The 24,186-nt window shown below is 50.1% G+C and overlaps 2 protein-coding genes across 34 annotated transcripts in view; one reads left to right on the top strand and one right to left on the bottom strand.

Annotated features, from left to right (window-relative positions):
- The first annotated feature begins 7,677 nt into the window (after window positions 1–7,677).
- Window positions 7,678–9,781, top strand: LOC140661486 (small ribosomal subunit protein bS16m-like). Of its 2 annotated transcripts, XM_072883660.1 has the most exons (3): window positions 8,104–8,448; window positions 8,522–8,782; window positions 8,868–9,120. In XM_072883660.1, the coding sequence occupies exons 1-3, from the start codon at window positions 8,436–8,438 to the stop codon at window positions 8,996–8,998; spliced, it is 405 nt and encodes a 134-aa protein (XP_072739761.1). In that variant the 5' UTR covers window positions 8,104–8,435; the 3' UTR covers window positions 8,999–9,120. The 2 variants fall into 2 exon arrangements, with proteins under 2 accessions (XP_072739760.1, XP_072739761.1); XM_072883659.1 differs by lacking the exon at window positions 8,522–8,782 and having other exon boundaries at window positions 7,678–8,448; window positions 8,868–9,781.
- Window positions 9,782–9,807: 26 nt separating this feature from the next.
- SLC45A1 (solute carrier family 45 member 1) overlaps window positions 9,808–24,186 on the bottom strand; it is a 78,049-nt gene continuing 63,670 nt past the window's right edge. For 6 of the 32 annotated variants that reach the window (XM_072883634.1, XM_072883620.1, XM_072883644.1 and 3 more), the window contains 12 exons: window positions 23,329–23,741; window positions 22,194–22,286; window positions 21,501–21,725; window positions 19,705–20,444; window positions 18,393–18,546; window positions 17,067–17,243; window positions 16,189–16,394; window positions 15,721–16,122; window positions 13,142–14,023; window positions 12,015–12,118; window positions 11,516–11,633; window positions 9,808–10,206 (listed from right to left, as the gene is read on the bottom strand). In XM_072883634.1, coding sequence (XP_072739735.1) covers window positions 15,841–16,122; window positions 16,189–16,394; window positions 17,067–17,243; window positions 18,393–18,546; window positions 19,705–20,444; window positions 21,501–21,725; window positions 22,194–22,286; window positions 23,329–23,741 — 2,290 coding nt within the window. In that variant the 3' untranslated portion in view covers window positions 9,808–10,206; window positions 11,516–11,633; window positions 12,015–12,118; window positions 13,142–14,023; window positions 15,721–15,840. Of the gene's footprint in view, window positions 10,207–10,286; window positions 10,658–11,510; window positions 11,634–12,014; window positions 12,119–12,165; window positions 14,024–15,720; window positions 16,123–16,188; window positions 16,395–17,066; window positions 17,244–18,343; window positions 18,547–19,704; window positions 20,445–21,500; window positions 21,726–21,814; window positions 22,165–22,193; window positions 22,287–23,328; window positions 23,742–23,839; window positions 23,990–24,186 lie in introns of those variants that run through there. The other 26 variants (XM_072883641.1, XM_072883642.1, XM_072883625.1 and 23 more) reach the window with 25 other exon arrangements.

The raw sequence follows: 24,186 nt of genomic DNA, 5'->3' as shown, positions 1-24,186 counted from the left end.
AAAGGGGAGCTCCGCTAGAAAAATAAAGGGGGGCAGCCCCCCAAATGCTTGCAGCCCCCCCAGCCCCTGTCCCGCAGCCTGGCAGCCGCCCCACGCCATAGGGGAGCGTGCCCGAGGACGGTGCCACGTCTCTCGCTCGGCCTCTGCTCCGCCATCTTCCCCCTCCCTTCCCGCGCTGCGACGGGCTCCCCAGGGCAACAAACGGCCCCGGTCCCTCTCGGCCCCGGGCTCTCCCCACCACCTGCGGGGCACCCACCGCACACAGAGCCAGGAGCCTCCAGCCACAGGGCTGGCCCCTGACCCTCACCATGCTTCACGACCCGCAGGGAAACCTGGCCGGGGGGATCTAGGGAGCACCTCCAGACGCTTACAGCAAGACCGCTGAAAAACAAAAACCCCACATTCCCTTTCAGCACATGAAAAAAAACAGCACAGCAGAAAGTACAGGGATTCAGTCAGAATAAGGGATAGGAGAGGAGCTGAGCTAAAGCAGGATTCTAGGGAAACGGGTCCGCTCCAGATACAGCGCACGCTTTGACAGCTACACTGACTGCAACGCTTCAAATCTCTATTGAGACCAAGCGGTAGGATTTTCAACACCTTCTTCACCTAAAAGCAAACGCTCTTGCTGCTCTTGGAAAACGTCTCATCCCTTCCTTCCAGCACTGCTGCAGGGAGACAGCCCGGTGAGGCTGCAGGACAAGGCCGGACCGTCATCAGAATCTACGCTTACGGATCCACCACAACGGCTACGGCCCTTGCGCTGCTGCTGCTGCTGCACGTCTTGCTGGCTCGGTCAAGAAAGCTGAAAGGGAAGTGTAAACCTTTAGAGAGTAACGTGGAAAATAAAGAACACATCTCAGTAATTCACTCTACGCTAAAAAGGTGGCCGTATGTTTATATACATCCAACAACAAGACTCACACTAGAAAAGCATTTGAGTTTCCTTTTGCATTCATTTAACTTGCACAGCTGGGATACCGTTAAACCATCTCTCTCCAAAATGCATGGTTATTATGTGACCGGGGGGGGGTTGTGCGCTATGTCACTAGGAGGGACATCTGCCCAGCTGCGCTGCCCAAGAGAGACGCTACTGAAGCGCCAGGGAAACGCGCCATGGAAAGAGAGGCAGAAATAAAGCACTGCCGAGCACGCCGTCAAAATACTGGGGAAAAACCCGTAACGTTCAGTTGCCTCTCTCTTGAAACATGGAGAACAAATACCTCACTGCTGAAATACACCTCCTAAGTTGCATGCCACAGCTATCGGGCAGTTACAGTTTCAACAGTGCCAGTCACTTTGTCAATGACACCGTTTTAACTTCTCTTTAAAGTTTCCGTTTGATAGAAAAGTCAGTGAGATAAGAGATCCCCCAGACGGTTTCACTGGGGGGGGAGGAGGGGAGGAGGCGCAGAAATCAAATCCCCAGTGCTGCAATACATCAGGCTACCAAAAGGGACCGGCAGATTTGCTAATGCTTTTGGCTGTACCGAAGCATGCAGAGGAACGCCTTTCCATCATATCTCGGCTGTTACAACTGAGAACCAAAGACCAGCAATGCCATCAACTTTTGGAAGATGTGCTGGGCTTGGGTCCTTGGAAGGAAATTGACTTTTTTGGGTGTTTGTAAAGAGAGTGAAAAGTCTTGTTGCTGATGACTTCTACTGGCACGTCCAGCCGCTCCGATGGGAAGTTCATCAAATGCAACTTCTTTGAATGAGAAGGATTGCCAGTCGGGAAAATCTCTTTCCAACTGAAGTCAAAAACTACACACCGTAGCTTCAGGAAAAAGGACCTTCTCGAAGCAGTAACTCACCAAAACCACATCACTGGCGGTACTTACAAGGCTGCTAACGCTCCTTGGGAAAGCCTGGAAAACACGCGGAAGCGACACCCATTTGTCCCGTTTTGTCCACGTCTCTTCTTTGACCTTGACGGCTTTTCGTACGGACGCTAGGATCGCAGTAAGGCTTTTCAAGTACTCCTACAAGACATTTTAAAACCTTACTGACTGAAAAAGCAGAAAGCTTTTCCCAGGAAAACAAAGGCTCTTTCTTCTGAACAGCTGAACTCTTCCCAACAGTTTCTTTCCTCTTTTGGTACAAAATTATTTTCACAGTATCATTTCATAGGAAGCGCACAGAAACAGAAGATTACGCTTTCGGGAAGAGAAAAGAAACGGAGGGAAGTCAGCTTTGCGTAGGCACGCTCCAGAACACGCCTTTTCCTATCCGTAGTATTTGTGTTGAAATACTTCACAGAAAAACTACAGAAGGAGAGTTGGCCCATTCTTCACCTTAACTTTCAAGTCCCCGCTACGAGTACCTTAGGAAAAATGCAGGCACACATCGTAGACGTACCGTGGACTTGCAGACCACTACGGATCCTTTCCGTCCGTCTTGCACTTTCCTGGCAGAAGAAAGGGCGACCGCGGCGAAATGGTGGCGGCTGACATTCTGCTGAGAGAGGAAAAAAAACCCTTTAGCATAAAGCTGGGTAGGAATCTAAAGCTTCCTTTTTTGGTGAAGGCTGGTGAAGACTACAACTGAGCGGAGGAAAAAGTGTTTTGCATCGTCTTCGGTACAGTTGACGATACAGGCCGCTAGAGCTTGGGCACTTTTTAGACAACCGTGCCTTTTTTTGACTCACGGGCAGCTTTGGTTTGCACAGCAAAAAGACGCAGCAAAAAGCGCAGCAAGAAGACGGCACGCCCTCAGACCCAGAGCGCAACCCTCCGGACGGCCACACGCCCCTCGCTGTTTTGATGAGGAGGCACTGAGCATCCCTGCGAGCACAGCTGCACGCGCAACATCAGTTTCACCTGCACTGATTTCAGTGGATGTAGTTGCTGAAGCTTTACACTGAAAACCGTACCTTGACACTTCACCACAGGAGAAGCGATCCGTAACTAGAACCCCACAAAAACCTAGAAACACCACTTGCAATCCCACAGCAGCGACAGCTTCAGAACTATTTAGACCAGGAACAAGGGAGAAAAATAAAACCAATTCATCGTGCGCACAGGAAAGCAGCAGAGAAAAGGGTCAGCATTCATAGCCCTCACAGAAAACAGGCATTCTCCTTCCTTTCCTAAAGCTGTCTGTTGGCAGTATTGAGAGCAGGGAACAACAGCCCCGCCGCTGGACATTTACATAGCAGGATACATAAACAGAGGGACACGTTTTGCCACGCACAACCCTGAACTTCCTGAAAATTCATGTTTACCAAAAATAACCACTTGGAACATATTGCCCAACAACATTTGGCAATAAAAATTCCATGTGTTTGATGCACACAAATTTTTTTCTCACCCTCTCTGCTTGGTCAACGACCAGGACTGGACCCAGACACACCTAGACTACTCTCTGAGAAGGAGTTTAGAAAGCAAGGGGGTCCTTTCTGAACCTCATGACTCCACAGGAGCATCTCCCTAACAGTTTTCTCTGACGCTGTCCTCTGTGCAGTAAATAATCAAGTGTACCTTGCCATCGAATCTTCTTAAACCACTGTTGCATTGAACTTTGTTAACTCCCTGTTCTATATCGATAAAGTATATTTTTGCTTCTCTCTTACGAGTGAAATGCACTCTCCCTCCATCCATGACAGGACAGGGAGCAGGACAAAGGGATGAAAGACGAAAAAAATAGTGATGTGCTGCAGGGCAGAGATGGAAGAATCAAAAAAATAGACACCGGGAGCATGACAGAATGGGAGAGAGAAAAAAGGGACAGAGAGCAGGACAGCACTGGAGGAAAAAAACAACTGTGATGGGCAGTGGGAGAAAGATATGGAGAAAGAAAAAATACTGAGGAAGAGAGAGAGGAAAGAAGGGACAGCCAGCTGGACAGGGAGATACAATTAGAAAGGATGGGAGAGGGAACGGGACAGAGAAAGACAGAAAAGACAGCGAGAGGAAGCAAGGCAGAGGGACAGCAAGAGGAAGAAAAGGGACAGGGAACTGGACAGAGACAGAGAAAAAAGCAGCAGGGAGAGTAGAAAAGAGACAGATAGAGCGACAGGGAGCAGGGCAGAGAAAGAACAATCAGGGCAGCAGCAGGATGGAGAGGGAGGAAAAAAAACTGGGATGGTCAACAGGACAGAGAGGAACATGAATATGGGCAGGGAGTAGGACAAAGGGAGATGGCGAGAAACGATGGGACAGGAAGCAAGACAGACCGACAGACAAGAATAATGACAACGAGAGAGAGAGAGAGGGAGAAAGATTGTGAGAAGCACAGGGGGTTGGAGAAAGAAAGAGAGGTCTTAGGAGCCCTGCAGAGAGATGGAGGACAGAAAGAAAAAAAAAAAGGGCCAGGGAGCAGCACAAAGGGTCAGAGCGAGCAAGAGATGAACAGGAAGGAGGACACGGACCGTGAGATACAGAATGAAAAAAACAGTGACAGTGAGCAAGACAAAGGGATAGAGACAGAAAGAGAAGGAAAGAAAGAGAGAGCTAGGAAGGCAGGGACACAGAGCGGCACATACGGGAGCAGAGAGGAAGAGAACACCAGGGAACAGGCCAGAACAATTGTGGGGAAAAGAGAGACGGATGCAAATCAGGACAAACAGATGGAAAAGGAAAAAACAGCGATGGGTGCAGGACAGAGACAAGGGGATGGGAAAAAAAGAGGGAGAGGTAGCAGGACGCAAGAACAGAGAGACGAGGAGACATACAGGGAAGCAAAAAAACAAAATTTGCTGCAGTGTGGGAAAGAGAAGGGGCCAGGGGAGAGGCAGGGGTGCACAAGAGGGGAGACAGGGCCCCAAAGGCCCGGGACTCACCACAGCTCTCGCTCTCGGCGCTGCCGGAAGAATTTGCCAGTTCAGACACTTCTTTCTTTTCCCTCCTCCCTTCCTCTTCTGTAACTCCGGTTGCTTGGCTGTCCTCCACCTAAGAAAATACATGGGTGTCTTACAGCTCTTATGAGACGAGGCTTCCTAGACACATAGCCTCGCTCGCTCGTGCACTACACGGCCGTACCGTGCTTTGGGTTACGCATACAGACCCTGCGGTGCATGCTGGCGGTCTGGCCTGCTGCAGACTACGAGGAGGGATCCTTCCTCACCCAGAGAGGCAGGCTCTCTCTTGCCTGCAGCGGGAGGCAGCTGCCGGCCGGCCGGCCTTCGATTTCTTCTTCTTTACCTTTCTCTGGCCTCTCCAGCTTCAGCCTCAGCAGCTCCTGTCCACAGCCACCAAGCGCTCCACCCATCCCTTTTCGCCCCCACGCCGCGAGGAGAGCGAGGCCAGGCACAGACAATCCACGCAAGCCTGAGGCGGGTGCCGGCACCGGCATCCCCAGGAGAGGAATGGACAAGCACGTCCTCAGCACAGCCTCTGGGAGAGGGGAAGAAGCAGCAGCCACCATTACTAGTGCAGATCGCCCCTGGCTGAAGCCTCTCCTTCCACAGGGGCTTCTGGAGACGCCGCCCTTTCCCCGCACCGCTGCTAACGGCACCCACGTTAAGGGATAGTCCAGTGCCTTCAAGGGCCAGCTCGCTGCCTTCCTGACAGGGCTTGGGGGCGGCCCGGGGCTACGGGACAGGCTTCAGGGGAGGTGCTGGAAGCTTGGAAGCTGCCCATCCCGCCACCCCCGGGCGCCCAGGAGACAGCCCTGCACCCGCCGAAGGGGTTCGCTCGCCTCACCGGCGGCCCCGGCCCTCATCCGCCACCATGCTGCTCCCGGGCACGGCGCATGCGCCAGCCATCGAGCGCACGCCGGAGGGTCCAGAGCCCCACACAGCGGCGAGCGCGGCATAGCGCGCCACCGCGCATGCGCGGCGCTAGCGCGGCCGTCCCGACTGTTGGTGGACGGGCACCAGCAGCGAGCCCAAGGGCATGCGCTGTCGAGGCCCAGCCGCACCGCTTTTCGGGGAACGGGCGCAGCGGGAAGCCCGCAGGAAACCACACGAAGCCGGCAACAAAACTACACCTCGTGCCGCGCCGCGGGGGCCGCGGCGGTAGCAAGGACTACGCCGCGCCGCGCGCGCCCGAGAGCAGTGCGGCTGCCCTGCAGCCCAGTCCGCCAAAACTACACCTCCCGGCATGCATTGGCAAACCGCGCGGCCGCCCGGCGGCCGAGGGCCGGAAGACTACACCTCCCGGCATGCTCCGGGAACCATCACGGCTGACCGGCAGCCCCGTGCCCCAGGACTACAGCTCCCGGCACGCCGCGAGAGCCGGCCTTCCCTGCTCGCTGACCCCGAGGGGACACCGTTCCCCCCCCGCCACCGCACCCCGACGCCCCGCCGAGTCCCCAGCGCGGCGCCGGGCAGCCCTCGCCGCCCGGCTCCGACACGGCGCGGCCACCCCACGGCCTCGCCGCCGCTCCGAGCCTCCAGCCCAGACCCCGCAGGCCCCGCCGCCCTCCTCGGGGCTTTCCCCGCGACCGCCGGTCGATCGCTTGACCCCGCCGCCGGACCCAAAGTCCCCCTTCCCCTCCTTCTCCCCGCCCCCCGGTGAGCCCCCAGCGCCCGCCCGTCCCCCGGGTCACCGTCCTCCAGTCCCCCCTCGACGCCCGGCCCCGCTCACCTTCTTTCTCGGTGCAGCCGCAGCCCGGGGACGCTCCGCAACCGCTCCGCCCCTCCTTTCCCTCACACCGGCCCCTCCGCGGCCACCCGGGCAGGGCAGCACCAGCCCCTCCACCGGCAGCCGCCCCTTGACAGGGAGGGGCCGTCGCCCTCGCCGCCCGCCCCTGGGGCTCCTCCAGCCCCGGCCCACAGCGGGAAGCCAGCAGGAACAGGGGGCCATCGCCCGACCCCCGCAGTGCATCACCTCCTCCCCTGGGCTCCCTCACAGCCCCTGGCCCGGTGCAAAGGGAGTGCAAACACAGCGGGGAGGGCAAAGGAGACAGCAAGTGTTTATTCAGTCACGCACGTGTAACAAGACCCGGGAGTGAGTCTGCTCCGGGGCTCCGCGCCCCCGACGCTCCCCCTGCCCCTGGGACACCTCGGCAGTCGTTCCCGGAGCCACGCTCGTTGGTCCGGTGGGGAACGGAGGGGTCGGTCGGCTGGCTCCTGGAGCGATGGGCTGCTGGGCAGAGGTGGAGGCTGCCAAAAATGAGGAGCAGGACACAGGATACTGAGGGGCAGGGGAAGAAAAGAGGCAGCTGGCCGGACACGGGGCATGTAACAAGAAAGGATGACGAAGGCAATGGGACAGTGAGAGAAAGATGGGTACAGGGAACCCGACAGAAATTGAGAAAGAAGCAGCAGGGAGAGAGGAAGACAGGCAGCAGAACGAGCGAGAGGGAGCAGGACAAAGGTGGGCAAAGAAGGATGGGGAGGAGGATGGAGAAGCAGAAAAAACCTGGGACAGGCAGCATGACAGAGAGGGAGGAAAAAGGAATAGGGGCAGGGAGCGAACAACAAAAAAGAAACAAAGTACAGGGCAGAGAGGGAGGAATTAATAAATAGGGACAGGGAACCAGACAGGGACAGAGAACTAAAGAATAGCAATGGGCTACAAGACAGATAGGGAAGAAACGAAAAACAGTAGCAGGGAGCCAGACAGAGCAAGATGGTGAAAGAAAAGAATAGCAATGGGCTGCAGGGTGGAGAGGGAGGCCCTAAAAAATAGGGACCAGGGGCTGGACAGAGAGAGACTGAGAATGGAAAAACCACGATAGGCTACAACACACAGAAGGAGGAATGTTAAAAAGTAAGGACCGAGAGCCATACAGAGAAGGATGGAGAAAGGAAGAACAGTTACAGGTTGCAGGGCAGAAAGGGAAAAAATAAAAAACGGGGACAGGGAACCAGACAGGTAGCGATGGAGAAAGAAAAATATTGCGATGGACCATCGCAATGGGCAGAGCAGGAGGAATCAAAGAATCGGGGGAGACAGAAATGGAGAAAGACGTCCCAAAGACGCCGTTTCCACAGGGAAGCCGCAAATCCAGCGGGCTCTCGCTCACAAGGATTTGGAGGCAGCCAACCCACGGAGCTCCCCCGCCCTGCCCCGCCGCTCCCAGCCGCTGCGACCACGGCGCGGCCCCAGCCCGCGCTCCCCAGCACCCTTCTCCCCTTCGCGCCGGCCCCTGCCCTGCAGGCCGGCCCAGCCCTTCCCGCTCCCCGGCGCGGACACCCCGCCCCCCCCCGCCAGCACGCCCGAGCTCCGCCCAGGGACGGACAAAGAGCCCTCCGAGGCAGCCCTTGCTGCCCGCTCCCCTCCGGACAGGCGGCAGCGGGCAGGAGACATCCGCGGCCTCCCCAGCGCCGCCGGCCCTCGCCCGCTGACCGGCGAGAAGCAACGGGGCTTCGCTGCCCGCCCGGCCCTGCTCTCGGGGGCGGCGGGAGGGCAGAGGCCGCTCCTCCGGGGCTGGGCCGCCCGCGCCCTGCCGCCCTCCCGCCCGTCAGCCTAGGTCTGCGCTGCCCGCCGCTCTTCCCGCCCCTCGTACGTCATCGCGCCGCGACGCAGAGAGGGCCCGGCCGCCGTCATGGTGCAGCTCGGTGAGTGCCCGCGGGCGCGGCCCGCCCGGCTCGGCCCGGCCCGGCCCCTGACTGCCCCGCGCTCTCTTCGCAGGTAGCCGCCTCCTGAAGGGCTACCGCGGCGGGCACGTCGTGATCCGCTTCGCCCTCGGAGGCTGCACCAACCGGCCCTTCTTCCGCATCGTGGCCGCGCACAGCAGGCGCGCCCGCGACGGGAAGTACCTGGAGCAGCTCGGCTGCCTCGACCCGCTGCCCAACGCCCACGGCGAGAGGGTGGCGGGGCTCAACCTGGAGCGGCTGCGCCACTGGCTGGGCTGCGGCGCGCAGCTCTCCCGGCCCGCTGAGAAGCTCCTGGGTAGGCCCGAGGCGGGCGTCCGGGAGCGGGGGGCCGGCGCGGGGGCCCGGGACGGCTCGCCGCGGCTCACCGCCTCTCCTTGCAGGTCTGGCGGGGTTCCTGCCGCTCCACCCCATGACGGTGACCGGCGCCGAGAGGCTGCGGCGGCGGCGGCGAGCGCAGGAGGCCGTCACGCCCCCCGCGGACGGCTTGCCCGGGCCCGGCGACGCACCCTGAGGGACGCCCCGGCCTCGGGGCTGGCGAGCGGCCGCAGGACAGCGCCGGCCCGCCCCGGCCCGGGGGTGCACCCGGCCCCGTCAGTGCATCTGACCGCATTAAAGTCTCGTTTGCACACTCTACGCTGCGCACGTGCTGCTCTCTCCAGACTCCGCTCTGGGAAGTTTACTACTGCTACCAGATTTGGTGCAGGAAATATAAAAGGGGTTTTGCTACTATAATGTAGGTACAGAACCCTTCCAGGAGGCATATACAGCTTTTCCTAAAGGCATGTTACTAGCTCTAGCGTTCTGGCTTTCTGCAGCAATGGCACGACTACTGCCAGCTTGCATTTGCCTGCTGCACTCATAAAGTGTTTTGACTCCGGGCTCTGATTTACTCTAACAGGACAGTCCAGTGGTCTGGGAGCAGTCTGGCGCAGACAAATGCAAATGGGACTGCAGCTGCGTTTCTTTTTAGTTTCTCCAGAGAGGTTCTGGGCCTATTTGTTCATTTACAAGCAGAAGGGAAACATTTCAATCTTGGGTCAAGAGAGAGGGGGGTTTGCATGAAGTGAGATGTGAGCCTTACTACTTCATCACATATTTCACCCTATCCCAAGAAGCAAGAAACCCACTGAAGTCTCTCTCCTACCTTAGATACACCTCTTCCTTTTTGGGGTTTCCTTTGGTGCAACTCTTACACTAGTCTACAAAGGTCAGGCAAAGACAAGTTTTCAGTTTTGCATCCCGATAAGGCTTGTAGCGTAACCACCCCAATAGAGGAAGAATAGACAAAACACTCCAAGAAAGGGGCTTGCTTGCTTTTAACAAAATCACAATACTGAGAATGGGTGGTTTTATTTCTGCTTATGGACGAAAAATTAGAGTAGGTTATTAAAAAACCATTCTTTGAAGTAGATGACGCTGTGAACGGTGGTATTGCTTTTCTAATACCTCCACGTTCTTCCATATATTTGGTATGTTTGGAGTCACATTTTATGTAAAACGGTGACTCTACTCTGGTACAAGGTTTCTAGGAAGTTCCTCTCTAGCTTACTCCAGATTTCCTTGCTTCAAAGGTAAAGGTTGGCATCTGCACCGTTCTTTGTATCATAATCTAAAGGTACCACACAGCTTTCCCTTTCTGGAGCTTTCTGCTTTGAACATAAGAAGGTAGGTCTATAAGGTTTCTTTTGAGCCAGTTTCATGGAGGCCTGGCTTTTTTTCCTATTAAAAAAAAAAAATACTATGTTATTAAATAAAGAATCTTACAGTCATACACAAGGCAGTAAAGCAGTTGCTTCCATGTCCTTTTGAATACTGAAGTGCTGCAGGGGTGCTCTGTAATGCAGCAGGGTGAGTGACTATTAGCATCAGACACTACTGTTGCAAGACACGGTAATATCAGGTAAACGAAGGAAGTACTAAGAGGAGAGTCCAGCAGCACTGAGGTCATGCTTTCCGCAGTGGCTCCTCTCCGCTTTTCTCTTGCCCTGCCTATTGTCTTAAACCTTAAGCCCCCTGCTAAGGCATCTGCTATTCTGAGAAACAACACACAACTGATCAGGGGGGACTTACAGAAAACTGTTTCTCCTCACCTAACTCCCTCTTCGTTGTCCGTGCCAGATGGTGGGTCTGTTTCGTCTTGTGGACCGAACGAATGACTTTTTCAGGGTTCCTAATTTGTTGCATGTGGACCAGAAGAAAAATAGTTTGTGCAACAATGCACAGCCTCTGGGCCACAGTAAACCCAGCCTGCCGCGGAAGCACTGGATTTTTCTGCACAGATGCAGAGTACTATGCACCAGTACAGGACAGCCCAAACTTTAGGAAAAAAAAATTGGCATACTGAGCTTATAAAGCATAATTCTCAGATAGCTGCTGTGATGCTGTCAGTGGGTGAAGGCTGTGAACAAATTACAATGAGCAATTCTAGTATCTTGCAAAGGGTGACAGGTGCAGTGCTGGAACAAGGGTAGGACTGAGGCCTCCTGGAGTTTGCTAGAGAAAACCAGTAGCAGTTAGCTATGAGCACTGAGCGTCATTTACGCTTTGGGCTGAACCTGCCTTTCAGGAGATTAGCTGATACTCTTCTTTGGAGCCATGATGACCTGTTGCTTAAGGGGGCTGTACATAGTAATGTAACACATAGGGATCTAGGTTCAAGGGTGTATGTGTTACTGTAGACACTGCACTAAATATTCTCTCTAGAGCAAGGGCTAGGGGAAAAGGGGGGAGAATTTCCGTTTCTTGGTAGGAAGAAGCTATTAAACTTACTCAGCTACATTGTCACCTTCCCCTCTTCCCCCAAAAGTTGTGTGGGCTAAAAAAAATAGCTGTATACAAGGAGTGAGCATAAGCCAGAAGCGGACTGGAGTATCATCAGGCTGATGCACAGCAAAAGCTAGGCTTAAAGAAACCTACAGATGAAGCTCGAATCTCCAGCGTAGTAATTCTTCACAGCATTTGATACCAATACTGTTCAATTATTCATTGTTTAAGTAGCTCTCATAAGCTTCATTAGCGTTGTACTCACACGAACCAAAATCTTCATTTCTGCTCTGATGCTGTGATTTCCTCTGTTGGCCGTTCCATTGGCTACTGCAACAAAATTTGTTGCAATAGCCTTTGTTCAAGAAAGCTATCACTGGATCCTAGAAAAGGCAAAAACAAAACAAACAAAAAAGCTTACATACAGCTTATATACATGGCAAATACTGCATCATCCCCGTTGCAGCCTGCTCCTCAGTCTGCAGACTGCTACTCCATGCATATTTTGCATTTGAATTCATCTGATTAACATTACTCATTGCCTGCTTTCTTCCTGCTCCCAGAATACTTCTGTTTTCCATACACAGGGCAAGCTGGTGAAGCAGTCTCCCCTTTGTTTACTGTTAACTATTAGTGCTATTTGGGTATTGGACTATGCTGTTGCCTTTCAGATCTAAAGCAAAACTCCTTGGCTACTACTGTGGGTGGGGACATTAGGCAGCAAGCTGCATACACCAGAAATTCTCATTATTCAATGCATTTACCATTTCTGCACAGGATACATGAGAGAGAGCGTGTGCTGGCAAGGCTTTTAACATTAAGAACTCCTTGTACAGTGTAGAACACCGTCTTCCCAGAACCTTCAAACCTGTTAGGAGACAGCATGGATGGCAATACCAAGAAAACTAAGGATTCTAGTAAAAGACCTCTAGTCTGTCCCGGCGCTGCTGCCCTACAGCTTTTGCTGTTGTCTTGGGTGTTGCAGCCTGAAATTTGCTATCCTAAATGCAAGCCCACTTTCACTAGCACCTTCCCTTCCACTAACCCTGCTACAGAAGCAGCAGCCTGCAGCAGAGGAACAGCAATGGAAAGTTGCTGCAGCCATTTCCTTAGTGAACATCAACAAAAGCCTTCCCAGCAGAAAAGCTAGGCCAAATGAATCATTATGTCTCAACAATCAGAGGTATGGAAAATGTCAATTTAGATAAATTAAACGGATGCTGGAGATCTCCCGTGGCATTTCAGCCCCGGTAGTCATAGAATTCTCAAGATGTTTATTGTACTTAATAATGGCATCTGAAAGTCTCTTGCTAAGGCTGTCTTCCAGTCTGAGGGAGGGAGAACATACATTAAGAAAGCCACCTTTTACCCGAAGACAAATTCTTTTTTTAATAAAATAAAGTGCATCTCCTATAGAGTACAAGATGACTAACTACTCGTTAGTAGACAATAAATTGTCTAGACAACTCTTTTCAAATAGTTCCCAAGATAGTTTTTTTATATATACAGTCATGCAATTTTATTTTATTTGATTCTTGAAAAGACTTATTTTCTTCATTCAAAGATACAGCAGAAGTTCCAAAATCAGTAGGTTGTCTTTTCTGAGAGACATGGCAGAGGCTGAGGGAGCTGCAGACACACGCTGAAATGGTTATAGCTAGCTTAATTACAAACATGAGACAACTGAGTAGGTGCTTTCTCCATCCCTCTCCCCATTTTCCCTACTTCTGTACATGTGTTATAAATACATTTATGAACATCCACAAATAATTGCCATCAAGCAACCTTTAATGATAAGGACTTAATCAAAATTAACCTTTAGGCACTGCTGAAAAGATTAAGCTACAGCACAGCATAAAATCACTTTTCTGCCTGAACTCATGCATCTTACTTCTAAACAGCAGCTCGCAGATTTAGACAGAATATTTGAAGCATTTGGATTCCAAAAGGTAAACATCATTTTGCAGCTCACAGTTCAACAGTGACCACATACAGTAATTTCTGTAAAACACAAAATGTATAACAAAGGAAGAGAATAAGCAAGTAAAGAATGCCTCTTTTTTAAGTTACTTCTCTGGATTTGGTGCGACTTCCAACTCCGCATGACAGTGGGCAGGCTCTGGGTTTTCTCCAGACACCACCAGTATTGCTCAAAGCCCCAAATTAACATACATTGTACTATGTATGCAAACACTACATAAATACAGATGCAAAATAAAGTCCATATCCCATAAAATAGAAAATGTAATATGTATTCTATTAGGCAATGCATACGGGCATAGCAATAGTTTTGTAACTATATAAACGTATTTCGTGATATTATTTACAGATGGAAGCAGAGACAAACATTACCATCCAATACATTGATTTCATCAATTCTATGAATCTTTTGAAGATCCTCGCTTGCAACAAAATGATCTGCAACTCCAGCTACCTAGAAAAGGAAAGTGCTCATGATCCATTTAGTGCAATAATGCTGACTACAAAACTTAAGAGGAGAAAACATTTTAAGAACTAGGACCACATTAGCTAGTGGGACCAAAAAAAAAAAAATCATTTTTGAGTTTCAAAGTTCAATAGATAAGGAAGAGAAGTTAAGGTTACACAGCGGGCCAACAAGAAAATAAAAATTGTCCAAAATCAAGTCTTTAGATTGTCAGAAACCAGAAGCGCCAAATGTACAGTTTCTCATGCTATTTTGTTCCAGCTTCATCCTGAACATTCTTGGAGACAGCTGTCCCATAATCAAGGAAATGGCACGTCACAGATATTCCTGCAGATATGACACCACGTAAGCCCAAACAAAGAAAAGAAAGATTAATAGACTCATCAATCCAACAGTCCTTTACCTCTGAGTGCTTGACTTCATAACTTCAGTAGTGTTCCTCCATTTAAGTAAATACTGAGTAGCATGAAACTTGCTTCTCAAATAAAAAAACTTAATACTCAGGGACAGATGATAAAAATGAGAGGTTCTTACAAGTTGTGCATTATGCTTTCAGCACTGGAGTACAGTAAGCACAACAGCTAAAGATTACACAAGTTATTTCATCTTGTCATCATAGATCAAGCATCAGAATAAACTTAGGTGAACAGTCAAGTACAACTCATTTAAAAGGAGTGACCCTCCAGAGAAAACCCTTCTTCTGCACCTAAAGACCAGGTGAGCAAAAATAACCTCTACAGGGATGCCATGCACAACACACGTAAACACCAAAATGCCCATCAGCCTTGGTAAACCTTGGCTGCCTACCCAAATATGGAGGCAGGCTGACAGGAATCCTAGAAATAGTTTTATTTCCGCTTTCATCTTTGGTCTCAAGACTTAAAAGACTCCTGGGCTTAACTAGAACTTGTATGAGATCTCACACATTTACCACCTTCCAAAATCAGAATAATTAAGAATTCTCACAGATAATGAAACCCAAAGCCCTTTTACTATTTTCAGTGAGATATGGAAGATGCAGCTGTAGCTGACAAGTACTTCATCACTGATCCCCATGCATATTTTAAAACGTCACAAGGTACAACTGTATGAAAAATAAGGATGATACGCTGCAGGCTTTCACACAAATGATTTTTCTTAAATTCTCAACTTAAGTTTGAGAGTAAGCTTCCACCCAAAGGAAGTTAATGCAAAAAGACCCTTCTCCCCAACGCTGGGTTACGGACAACTGCCCATCCTCCTGCTAAGTCATCACAAGCCCTTGCAGTCAAAAGTTAAGAGTCTAATGTGGAAGGAAATATGCACGTATTGGCAACCATCACCGTGGACCAGAGCCAGAACCTACAGTGCAGGTTTTGGGAGCCAGGCCACTGCAGTTTCACCCCACAGTGGCTTCTTGGAGCAGTTCTGCTGTTGGGAGTTCTGCACACCCAGGAGCCCGGCCATGGCACTTGGCAAGAGTATTTATGCCACCCGAGCAAGACCAGTTGCTCTCAGCCTTTCCAAAGCTTTGAAAAGCACCCTCCAGAGCCAGGCCCACCACGGGCAGAGGCCGGGACCCGCAGGTTGGCCTTGCCACTCCCCAAGGCCTCACAGCAGTCACCGCTACCCTCGGCAACTGAGGACCGGGCCGCTCCGCCTCGCTGTGAGATGGCACCTTCTGCCCATGAAGCTGGCAGAGCACCGCGGCCCCAGCGCTCCCACATTGGTGGTGCCAGCAGCGATGTGTGCAGCCCTGCAGCTTGCTGCCACCTGAGAGATCATGGTCGCCCTGTCCAGGCACCAGACTTCCGGGTTCCCTGCCTCAGGCTGGACAACGTCACTTGTCCCCCCAGCAATGATGGCACCGCGGGGCAGCTGGAGGGAATGGCCCCACGCTGACACCACCGCTTCCTGTTGCCGTGGCCCTGGGGGCACAGATGGGCCTTTGCCGCCTCAGGGGAAGGATGAGCAGTGCCAGGTGCCACCAACGTGCCCCTCGCCCTCCCGCAGGCAGAGGAAAGCTCAGCAGAGCCAGCACAGACCTTCTCACCGTTTGCCATGCCCACTGCTGCCATCCTGGGGGCACACGAGCCCACCGTGCCACGATGGGGAGGCCGAGGGCGATGCAGTGAGGCAGCGGAGGCTGTGGCGGCTTCTCCCATTTATTCGTTCCGCGCGCGAGGCAAGAGCGGGCGCTGCTCCTCGGCGGGTGGCAGCTCCTCAGTGGGCGGCAACTCGTAGGTGACGCAGAGGGAAGAGAAGAGACAGCCCAGGAAGGACACCAGGCTGGCGAAGTACATGGCACCGCTGGCGCTGCCCACAGCCGCTGTCAGTGGCCCCATGGCCAGGGCCACAAGGATCTGCGCCAGGAAGTACTGGCAGCTCAGCAGGGAGATGTCAACGCCCATCCCGCGCCGCGTGCCCTCCGCCTGCGAGCCTACAAACTGCGGGGGACACAGCATAAGGGGGCGCCGCAGGAGCCCCTCTCCCCTCCCCAGCCCGGGGCTCACCTCACGGCTCTGGTAGTAGTCGCAGAGCAGGGAGTAGGGCAGTGTGCAGAGCGTGGCGAAGAGGATGCCGTAGGTAGCGCACAGTGACAGCACCACATAGACGTTTCTGGAGAGTGTGGCCAGCCCCGTGCCCAGCCCGAAAGCCAAATATGCCACAAAGTACAGTGTCCGTGTGCTGAACCGCTCCTCCAGCTTCTCCAGCGCAGCTGCAAGACAATGGCATGGCATTCGGGGTGAACTGTAGCCTTCCCTGCTGCTAGCCGGTCAGCGGACCCAAGGGGTGCAACCTTCGGGCCCCACAGCCCAACCGTTAGGCAGCCACATCTCGGCGGCAACCATTTCACCTTTGAGTAACTGGTGGCTCGCACATGAGCACCAACGACCCCTTCCAAATCCCACTGCCACAATGCAGCCTTGCTACCCTACCTGTGTGGAGGGCATGGCAGAGCTGAAGCCTGGCAGTGCCCCCTGTCCTGGAGGGGTAAATGGGGCAGGGCGGACACACACAAGGTGCTGGGGTGGTGCATGACACTGGGGTGCTCTGCCGGGGGCACACGGGCACTGAGTGCTGCTGAGCCAGAATTGTGCCTATGGTGGCAGCGTGTATTTCTGAATTCAATGTACGTTGAAAATGCAACTTGTGAAAGGAGCTATATTCTAACGGAGATGTGTTTTCACTGGACTGCTGACCTCACCTGCTGTCAGTGCAGGCCAAGCTAACTAGCAGAGATAATACGGTGAAAAAGAACACTCTGCTTCAGCACTCGTGCCATGTGGTAGGCTATGTGCAAAATGCCAGACTACTTGTTGCAGAAACACCGCTTAAGGAGCAGGTGCATCTTTCTCACAGCAGTGGCTAAGATGGCTGTACTAAGTACCTGAATAGAAAGCAGCACTGAATGCATAGATGCACATTCCCCAGCAGCCCATGGTGACCCCAGCGTTGTACTTCTGATACTCATCTGAGTTGTGAGGCGCTTTCGGATTCCCTTGAAACACTACTTCTCCCATGAAGTCGGTATAGAAGAGTAACATCCCCTCAAACGAAAGCCATCCTGAAAGAAGCCAGAAGTAACCTATTAGGATTGCAGAGTATCTGTTTCCCCTTGTAAGCTTACATGGATGCTATTAGCTATATTACAAATCACAATTGAAGACAGGTTGAGCAACATGAGTATTACATAACATTCAGCTACATTTATCTGAGACTGCTGTTCCCCGTGCATTATGTTACAATGTTTGTCAAAGACATTCAGGACTTTAAAGACCAAGATTTATCCTTTGAATTCCTAAGTGAATCCTAGAGGCTGACTGCAGGCCACAGAATACTGGTTTAGCAAGACAGAAAAGTAGATTACAGCAGTCTGAGCTGCCTTCAGGTTTTGACAGGACACAACACTGTTTCAGAGTGATTCATCACATAGTCGTTTCAGGTTGCTGTTGTCCTCCCACATAGAACTGGAAGGAGTGCTTCTTATGTCATGGTTGCAGCCTCTAGAGTGCCTCCACCTGTTAAAAACTCCTACTCACAAACCGGCGTCAGGGCCACTGATGCAGGCAACCTCTTAAACTCCTTTCACAGCCAATGAGTATTAACTACCCATTACCTTCTGTCCAATTTTGTGTAAACTGGATTTCTTGCAAACCCTTCCTAACCATCAGTGATGCACTGGTAAGGGTAAAGGCAACAGTGCACTGGTTACGGGCACTCTTGCAGTGTCACGTTCTGCACCTCCTCATGGCCTGTTCTGGGACCCCTATACACATGCTGTCAAAGGGAGGAAAGTGAATGCTGGTCTCAGGTGTAAGCAGGGAAATATAACTAATCTCGTCTTTCTGCTCCGTAATGCCAGTTTCAGAGCATTTAAAAAAAAAAAAAAAAAAAAAAAAGTCAATAGTTTCAGGTTCTTGGTTCAGTGATGTTTCTCATCCCAGTGTATACATTCCATTTAATGGATGGGCTGACTTAGGCCGTTGTTAGTCCCTTTCTAGGAATGTAGGCTTTACTGTTTTGTTGGGTTTTTTTTTCCTTTCTCAGTGTTCTAAGAAACTAAATACCAGAAAGTACCTTATTGGTGAGTGTACATGTAACAAATCATGTCCTCTCTAGTTAGCAGCCATTGCAGCAATAGATAAAATATTTAAAAACATTCACCCGAGGTAGACTACTTCACGGTGAAGGCAAGATGGCACTTTCTGAATACCTAGGAAGTGGTTGATGCAGAGGTTACGAAGAGCCTTGGGCATCTGGCAGATGGTCGAACAAAGAAGTTTCATGGAGAGTGGTTGCTCAGAGGTCTCGCCTGATCCATTCAGCTCGCTCTCATACTTAACACCATTCAGCAAGATATTAGCAACCTGCGCCATAAGAACTCCCAGGTCAACAAACAATAAGAAAACCCAAACATCCTTTGAGCAAACCTATGCAATATTACACACCTATCTGATCACCTGAAAGTTAAACTCTGCTGCTGCAGTATGTTGACCTGGAGATAAGAACAGTGTATTTAGCTAAGCAGTAAGTTGAGCCTTGGAACAAGTGTTAAATGGCAGCATTGCGCTGCAGCTTTCAGTATACTTGAAACAGTACTCTTCACTTCTCCAGGGTATTTAGCAACCACATCCAGATGCTAGCGTAGGGAAGGCATAAATTCCATTGCATTTAATAGGAGCTGTACCCACATTCAAGTGAATTTGGTTCCTGAAGTTTTAGAGACATCGAGGAAGAAGAGGCTGGTTTTAATTGAAACACATTCTCATTGCTTGCTAACATTGATGCTTGATCTCTACGTGCACAGTATGTAAAATCCTGGCCCTAAGGAAGTCTGCTCTCACAAACTGGGCCAAAGTACAGCAACAAACAAACAAAAACAAACAAACAAAAAAGCACCACCACTCCCCAAAAAAACCCAACAAAAACAAACCAAGAAACAACAGAGGACGGTTTACCTCATCCTGGATCACAAAAAAATGGGCCAGCATACAGAGGTCTCAGACATTCCAAGTTATCACCAACAGTGGGAGGTGAGGTCAGAGTCTTATCCCTGGGTAAGGGAAACCTCACCTCCCTGATGGAACCAGATGTAATGAGTGCCATAAGGAGAAGCTCATGGGAGAATCCTATCCCTGGCCCTATCTTGCGGGTACTTCTGTGGAAAGGGAAGATACAGGCTCAATAAAAATGTGTCTTTTTCTGCTCTCATGTGGTAGCTCCCTGGGTGGTGAAGCAGGGCTAAAAATACTGGCCTAACTTTCACACGTGGCCCAGTGAGAGCAGAACGCTCCTATTTCTGCCATCTTAACAAAGGCAGTTGACAGACTACCAGTCATAATTCACATCCTACCCACTATTTTACCAATAGTCATAGCAGGTATGCTGTTCCCACAAGGAATTTTATAAGCAAACTGTCACAGCAGTCTTTAACAATAAATTTGCGCACCACACATTTAAAACTATATGAAGATTAAATGAATGCTCAGGTTTACATGCTCATATCATTGATTTTCTGCCCTTACCTGTTGGCTGAAGGTTACATTTCTTCTTCTGCTGTTTTCTGGACAGTGTCCTGTTACGATATCTGGAATTGCCAAGGTCTGAGGTCTTTTCAGGATCCCTGACGACCGTGGCTTTATCGCATCCAGTGAGCCCACCCTTAGCGTGTCACCGTCAGGCCCTGGCATTATGCTGCTCTCCCCTTGCTCCAGAACTCCATTTTCTCCTTGGTAACAGCCATCAGGCACTCGAGGAAAGCTGACACTGATAGGCTGCCTGGGCAAGCTAGCTGGAAGTGCTAAGTAACTATTGTGCCCGCCTGTAAAACAGTCTATAAGCACACTGTCAATATTTGAAGTCCCAAATGATGATGCAAACTCATTAATTCCCGTCAAAGAATTGTCTCTGCTGACAAAACTGCCATATTTGGGCGTGAGTGGGCTGAGCGGGGAAACGGGACTCGTAAAACTTGCATATAAGTGAGCTGAGTTATGAGAAGCAAAGTTTTCATTTACACCCTCCTCGAAGAAGAGAGGTGGAGAAGGAGGGAGAGGAAGACTTGGACTCTTCATCACCTTTTTCTTCCTGCTAAAGGACCTTAAGGGTCTTTCTGGAATGCTAATTAGAGTCAGCACAGTAGTGATAGTCAGTATAACTGAGGTGAAGACATAGATGACACGAAGTTGCCCTCCCACAGCTTTTCCAAAACTGGTTTTATCCCAGTGTATTCCTCCAACAACATAACCAAAGCCACCTCCAAGACCTGGTGGAAAAACAGAGCCGAGATTATCTTCCCTAGCCAATCCTGGAAGTCAGTAACAGCACAGCACCATTTGTCTAATGATTCGTGAGTAGAATCCGATGTGTTACTTCTGTTTTACTACTCAACCCCTATTCAATTAAAATGCAGTAATAAACAGTTATCCGCACCACAAGGACAGTCTGGATGTACAAACACAGTACAGAAAGAAGGAGAAGGTCAGTGCTGTAAAAGTGGTGATACAAATAATTAAAAATGGTAGTTCTTTCTTTGCCAAGAACAAACCACTTTACCTTCAGCTATTTCAGTCCGTAAAACAGAAGTGTCCACCAGCCTCGTGGCAAGGCTCTGCAATCAGTCAGCTAAGACTGTTTTCCTGAAAGTAAGTGAAAAATCCATTTTCCTCACTCAGTTAGAGGAACGCAGATCTAACTGCGTCCAAGACAGACCGAATCACTTCAGAAGCGTAGCAAGCTCATTACTCAGCAATGTGTTGACAGCATACAAAACTGCCACTGCATTACTACTGATGAACAGGGAAGTTCTGAGGGCACCAGATACCTCTCTCACTCTATTCACGTGATGAAAGCCTTACACTATCCTTTCTTTCTTACAAACACATTCAAGAGCGTGAAACAGTTTCCTGATGGAGAGGAAAACTACAGTAGAGCAGTACAGCAATTGAAGATGACAGCAATGAGGAATCATAGTGCCCAGTATGCACTTTCCCCTACAACAGAGCAACTAAAAAAGGCATCTTCCACACCTGCAGGAAGCCAAACCTCCTCCCTCGAGGGATAATTTTGTTTCCATAGGTGTTATAAACAACATGAGGGACTTTCAGATGAACAACCCAAGACTGTGTCTTGTTTGACTTTTGGTAGTTACAAAAGCCTTTTGCAGTAAGCAGAAATTTGTTTTCAAAGTTAGTGCTACCTTACCAGGTATTCGGTTATTATGCTTATACAGGACAAGACCAGTGATTTACGCTCTGCTTTCTCACAGCAGGGCTTGTTTACTTAGGGTTCACATCGCCCAGGAAGCACCAAGAAAGCATACCTGCTAACAAAGCGTGGATGTTGAGGCCCCTGTCTTGATCCACTGGGCTGCATACATCCATCATGTAGGCATGACTGGGATTGTCTGCTGAATCTGCGCTGAAGTCCATGAGGACAACACCACAGACCGTAAGAATGATCCCCCATTTGTGGTTATTCGCGGTGTCAGACAAGGCATTCCCTATATCTTTGCCATTCAGCATAAGCGAGAGCCCAAGCAACGCTCCTGGGAATAAAACCAAATCAAAATCAATCAATCGACTGCTTATAAGCAAAAAACCTGCATCGCTCCATGCTCTAAAAGCATTATACTACCTGCACAGCCTTGCAGCAAGCACTGTTGCTCTTGTTCAGATCACCACAGTCTGGAGAATGAGCATGGCTTGTAGGATATACATAATCCTTTTCCACTGTTCAAGCTTAGAAATGTCTGGAGTTGTTTTTGGCCAAAGAAAAACATTCTTGACCCTCAAAACATCATCTCTTCAGACTCTGACAAGACAAGCTTTTATGTGAGGATCTCCAGGCTGCCAAAGCATCACCTTGGCACCACTCACCACGTTCTTCAGACCCACAATACCTAGCACTTCAGAGGCATTTTGTTCAGCCTAGTGCCACAGGGGATGTCACAGAAGAGAGATGCGCAATGTCTTTACTTTACAAGTGTTATACCCATCGTTTCTAAAAGACGCACCTACTGCTAAGACCAGAATGAAAGGTCTTCTCCTCCCGAATCTTGATGTGCATCTATCGCTCCAGGCCCCCAGCAAAGGCTGTAGCAAGAACCCTAGAAAAAAGGAATCGTCAATAAGTAGCATTTTTCTACAAGCCTGTTTCATAGAGGAGTTAAAATAGGTAGCTTAAAAGGCAGTTAAAGGCAGGACACCATGGCATAGTGATATCCCCAGTCAATACTAGTCACCCACGTGCACACACAGCATACTTCCTGGCATTTCCCAGGTTGGGGACTGACTAACGTAATGTGCCGCTGCTCACTGTAATGGCAGTTCACCCTGCATCATTAATACAGCAGTTTGACATCAGGTGAAGAGTAAGAGTATAACAGTTTTACATACTAAAGGACTCTGTTCCTTACAAGCTATTTCATTTACCCCATCTTAGATGGGAGATCCTCTGCAGCATTAGCTTGGAAGATAGCAAGAAGCAAACATGCGGGTTGGAAAGGTGCCTGTATTACTCTGGGCCAGCCTGTGAGTAGGGGCCTATCTACTCTCTTCTTCTGAAGCACATCCTGCGAGTACAAGAACAGGCAGAACAACGTTTCCAAGTGGTAATAGCCCATCCTATGGTTCTTCCCATAGTAATGGATACAGTCCCAGCCCTGCCTCCATGCTAAGGCAAGTAATCCAATGCCCGTAACAGCAGTGGTCGACGGTCTTTCATCATTGGAACACCTTGTTTGTTTCAGAAAGTTAAATAGGAGAAGGCAATCCCACTCTGCTTTCTTCATACGCCCTTGGGAACTGTCTCTGTGTGCTTTTTTTCATAGGCACGTGAACGGATACACTGATCCTCTTTTGCTAGTTTTTAAATATAGGAACAGAGTAACCAAAGCTTACCCTTGCACAAGACGTAAGAGGTTGAGAAGCCATTAAAAGAACAGACCTTTTGATCACACCGGGCCCATTTCAGGCAAGACACACCAAGAATTATTCTCCATTTGGTTGTCTAAAATTATGGCTAGTGCTTCTTAACCTCGAGAGCACACAGAATATACTTGTGAGCAGCTGAGGCAGAGAAAACAAAAACATATAACCCCCATGTAGTGGAATAAACAAGAGGGAAGAAATAGCGTAAAGAAAAGTTACCTAATATAGGGCTGATGAACCACACCATTCCATACAGTTGGTCTGGAAGCCCCATCTGAAGCAGCACAGGGGTAACATAGGCTGTTTCCATGGCATAGCTGAACTCGAGCCCAAAGAGAATGCACCCATTAAACAGGAGTTCTAGGAAAGACCTCTGAGGCTGGAGATCCCCAAAGTCAATCAAATCAATAGGACATGGAGTATTTGGTGGTGGCGGCGGCGAAGGGCGGATGTGTTTTCTCCGTTTTGGATGTCTCTTGAAGTTGTTGGCCCGATGACTTATGTGCCGTGTGACCGATCCAGAATAGCCTGGAACTTGTGACCTCCAGATTTCCTGAGAAGCCATGCTTGGCAAGAGTGCAGCATCGCTGACAGGGGTTGTTGCAGTTGGTGGAATCATCATGGGTAGGTGTCTGGAAGAAAAATAGGTCAGAATAAAATGGTTGAGTAAGAAAAACTTTGTTTAATCTCATTTACTGAAGTTCATGCCATTTCTCAACATTTCACATACTTAGCGCAGCCTTCGTATTAGCTACAACTTTTCGCTCCATCTCTTGACATGAGGTTTTATGGGCATGTCTCCTCCATCCTTGCACAAATGAGACACCAGTGATCCTATCTTGGTTACCTAGGCATTGCCTACCATTATTGGGGATTAAAACTGAAAAATTTAAAACAATTAGCAGTCAGACATGTCATGCTTCCCAGGAGTTCCCATAACAGCAATGGATTTACATTTATCTGCAATTCACTCAAGCTAAGTTAACATGAATCGCAACCTCAGTCTAAGTTTACAATAAAGCAAAGCTGTAGCTTGGCTGCAGATCCAGACCCCTGCTGCAATACGAAATCACCTTT

This window comes from Ciconia boyciana, chromosome 19 (assembly GCF_034638445.1).
Source record: "Ciconia boyciana chromosome 19, ASM3463844v1, whole genome shotgun sequence".
In the NCBI taxonomy this organism is placed as follows: domain Eukaryota; kingdom Metazoa; phylum Chordata; class Aves; order Ciconiiformes; family Ciconiidae; genus Ciconia; species Ciconia boyciana.
The sequence above is the reverse complement of the archived record's forward strand: the minus strand, read 5'-3'. Positions and strand labels throughout refer to the sequence as shown.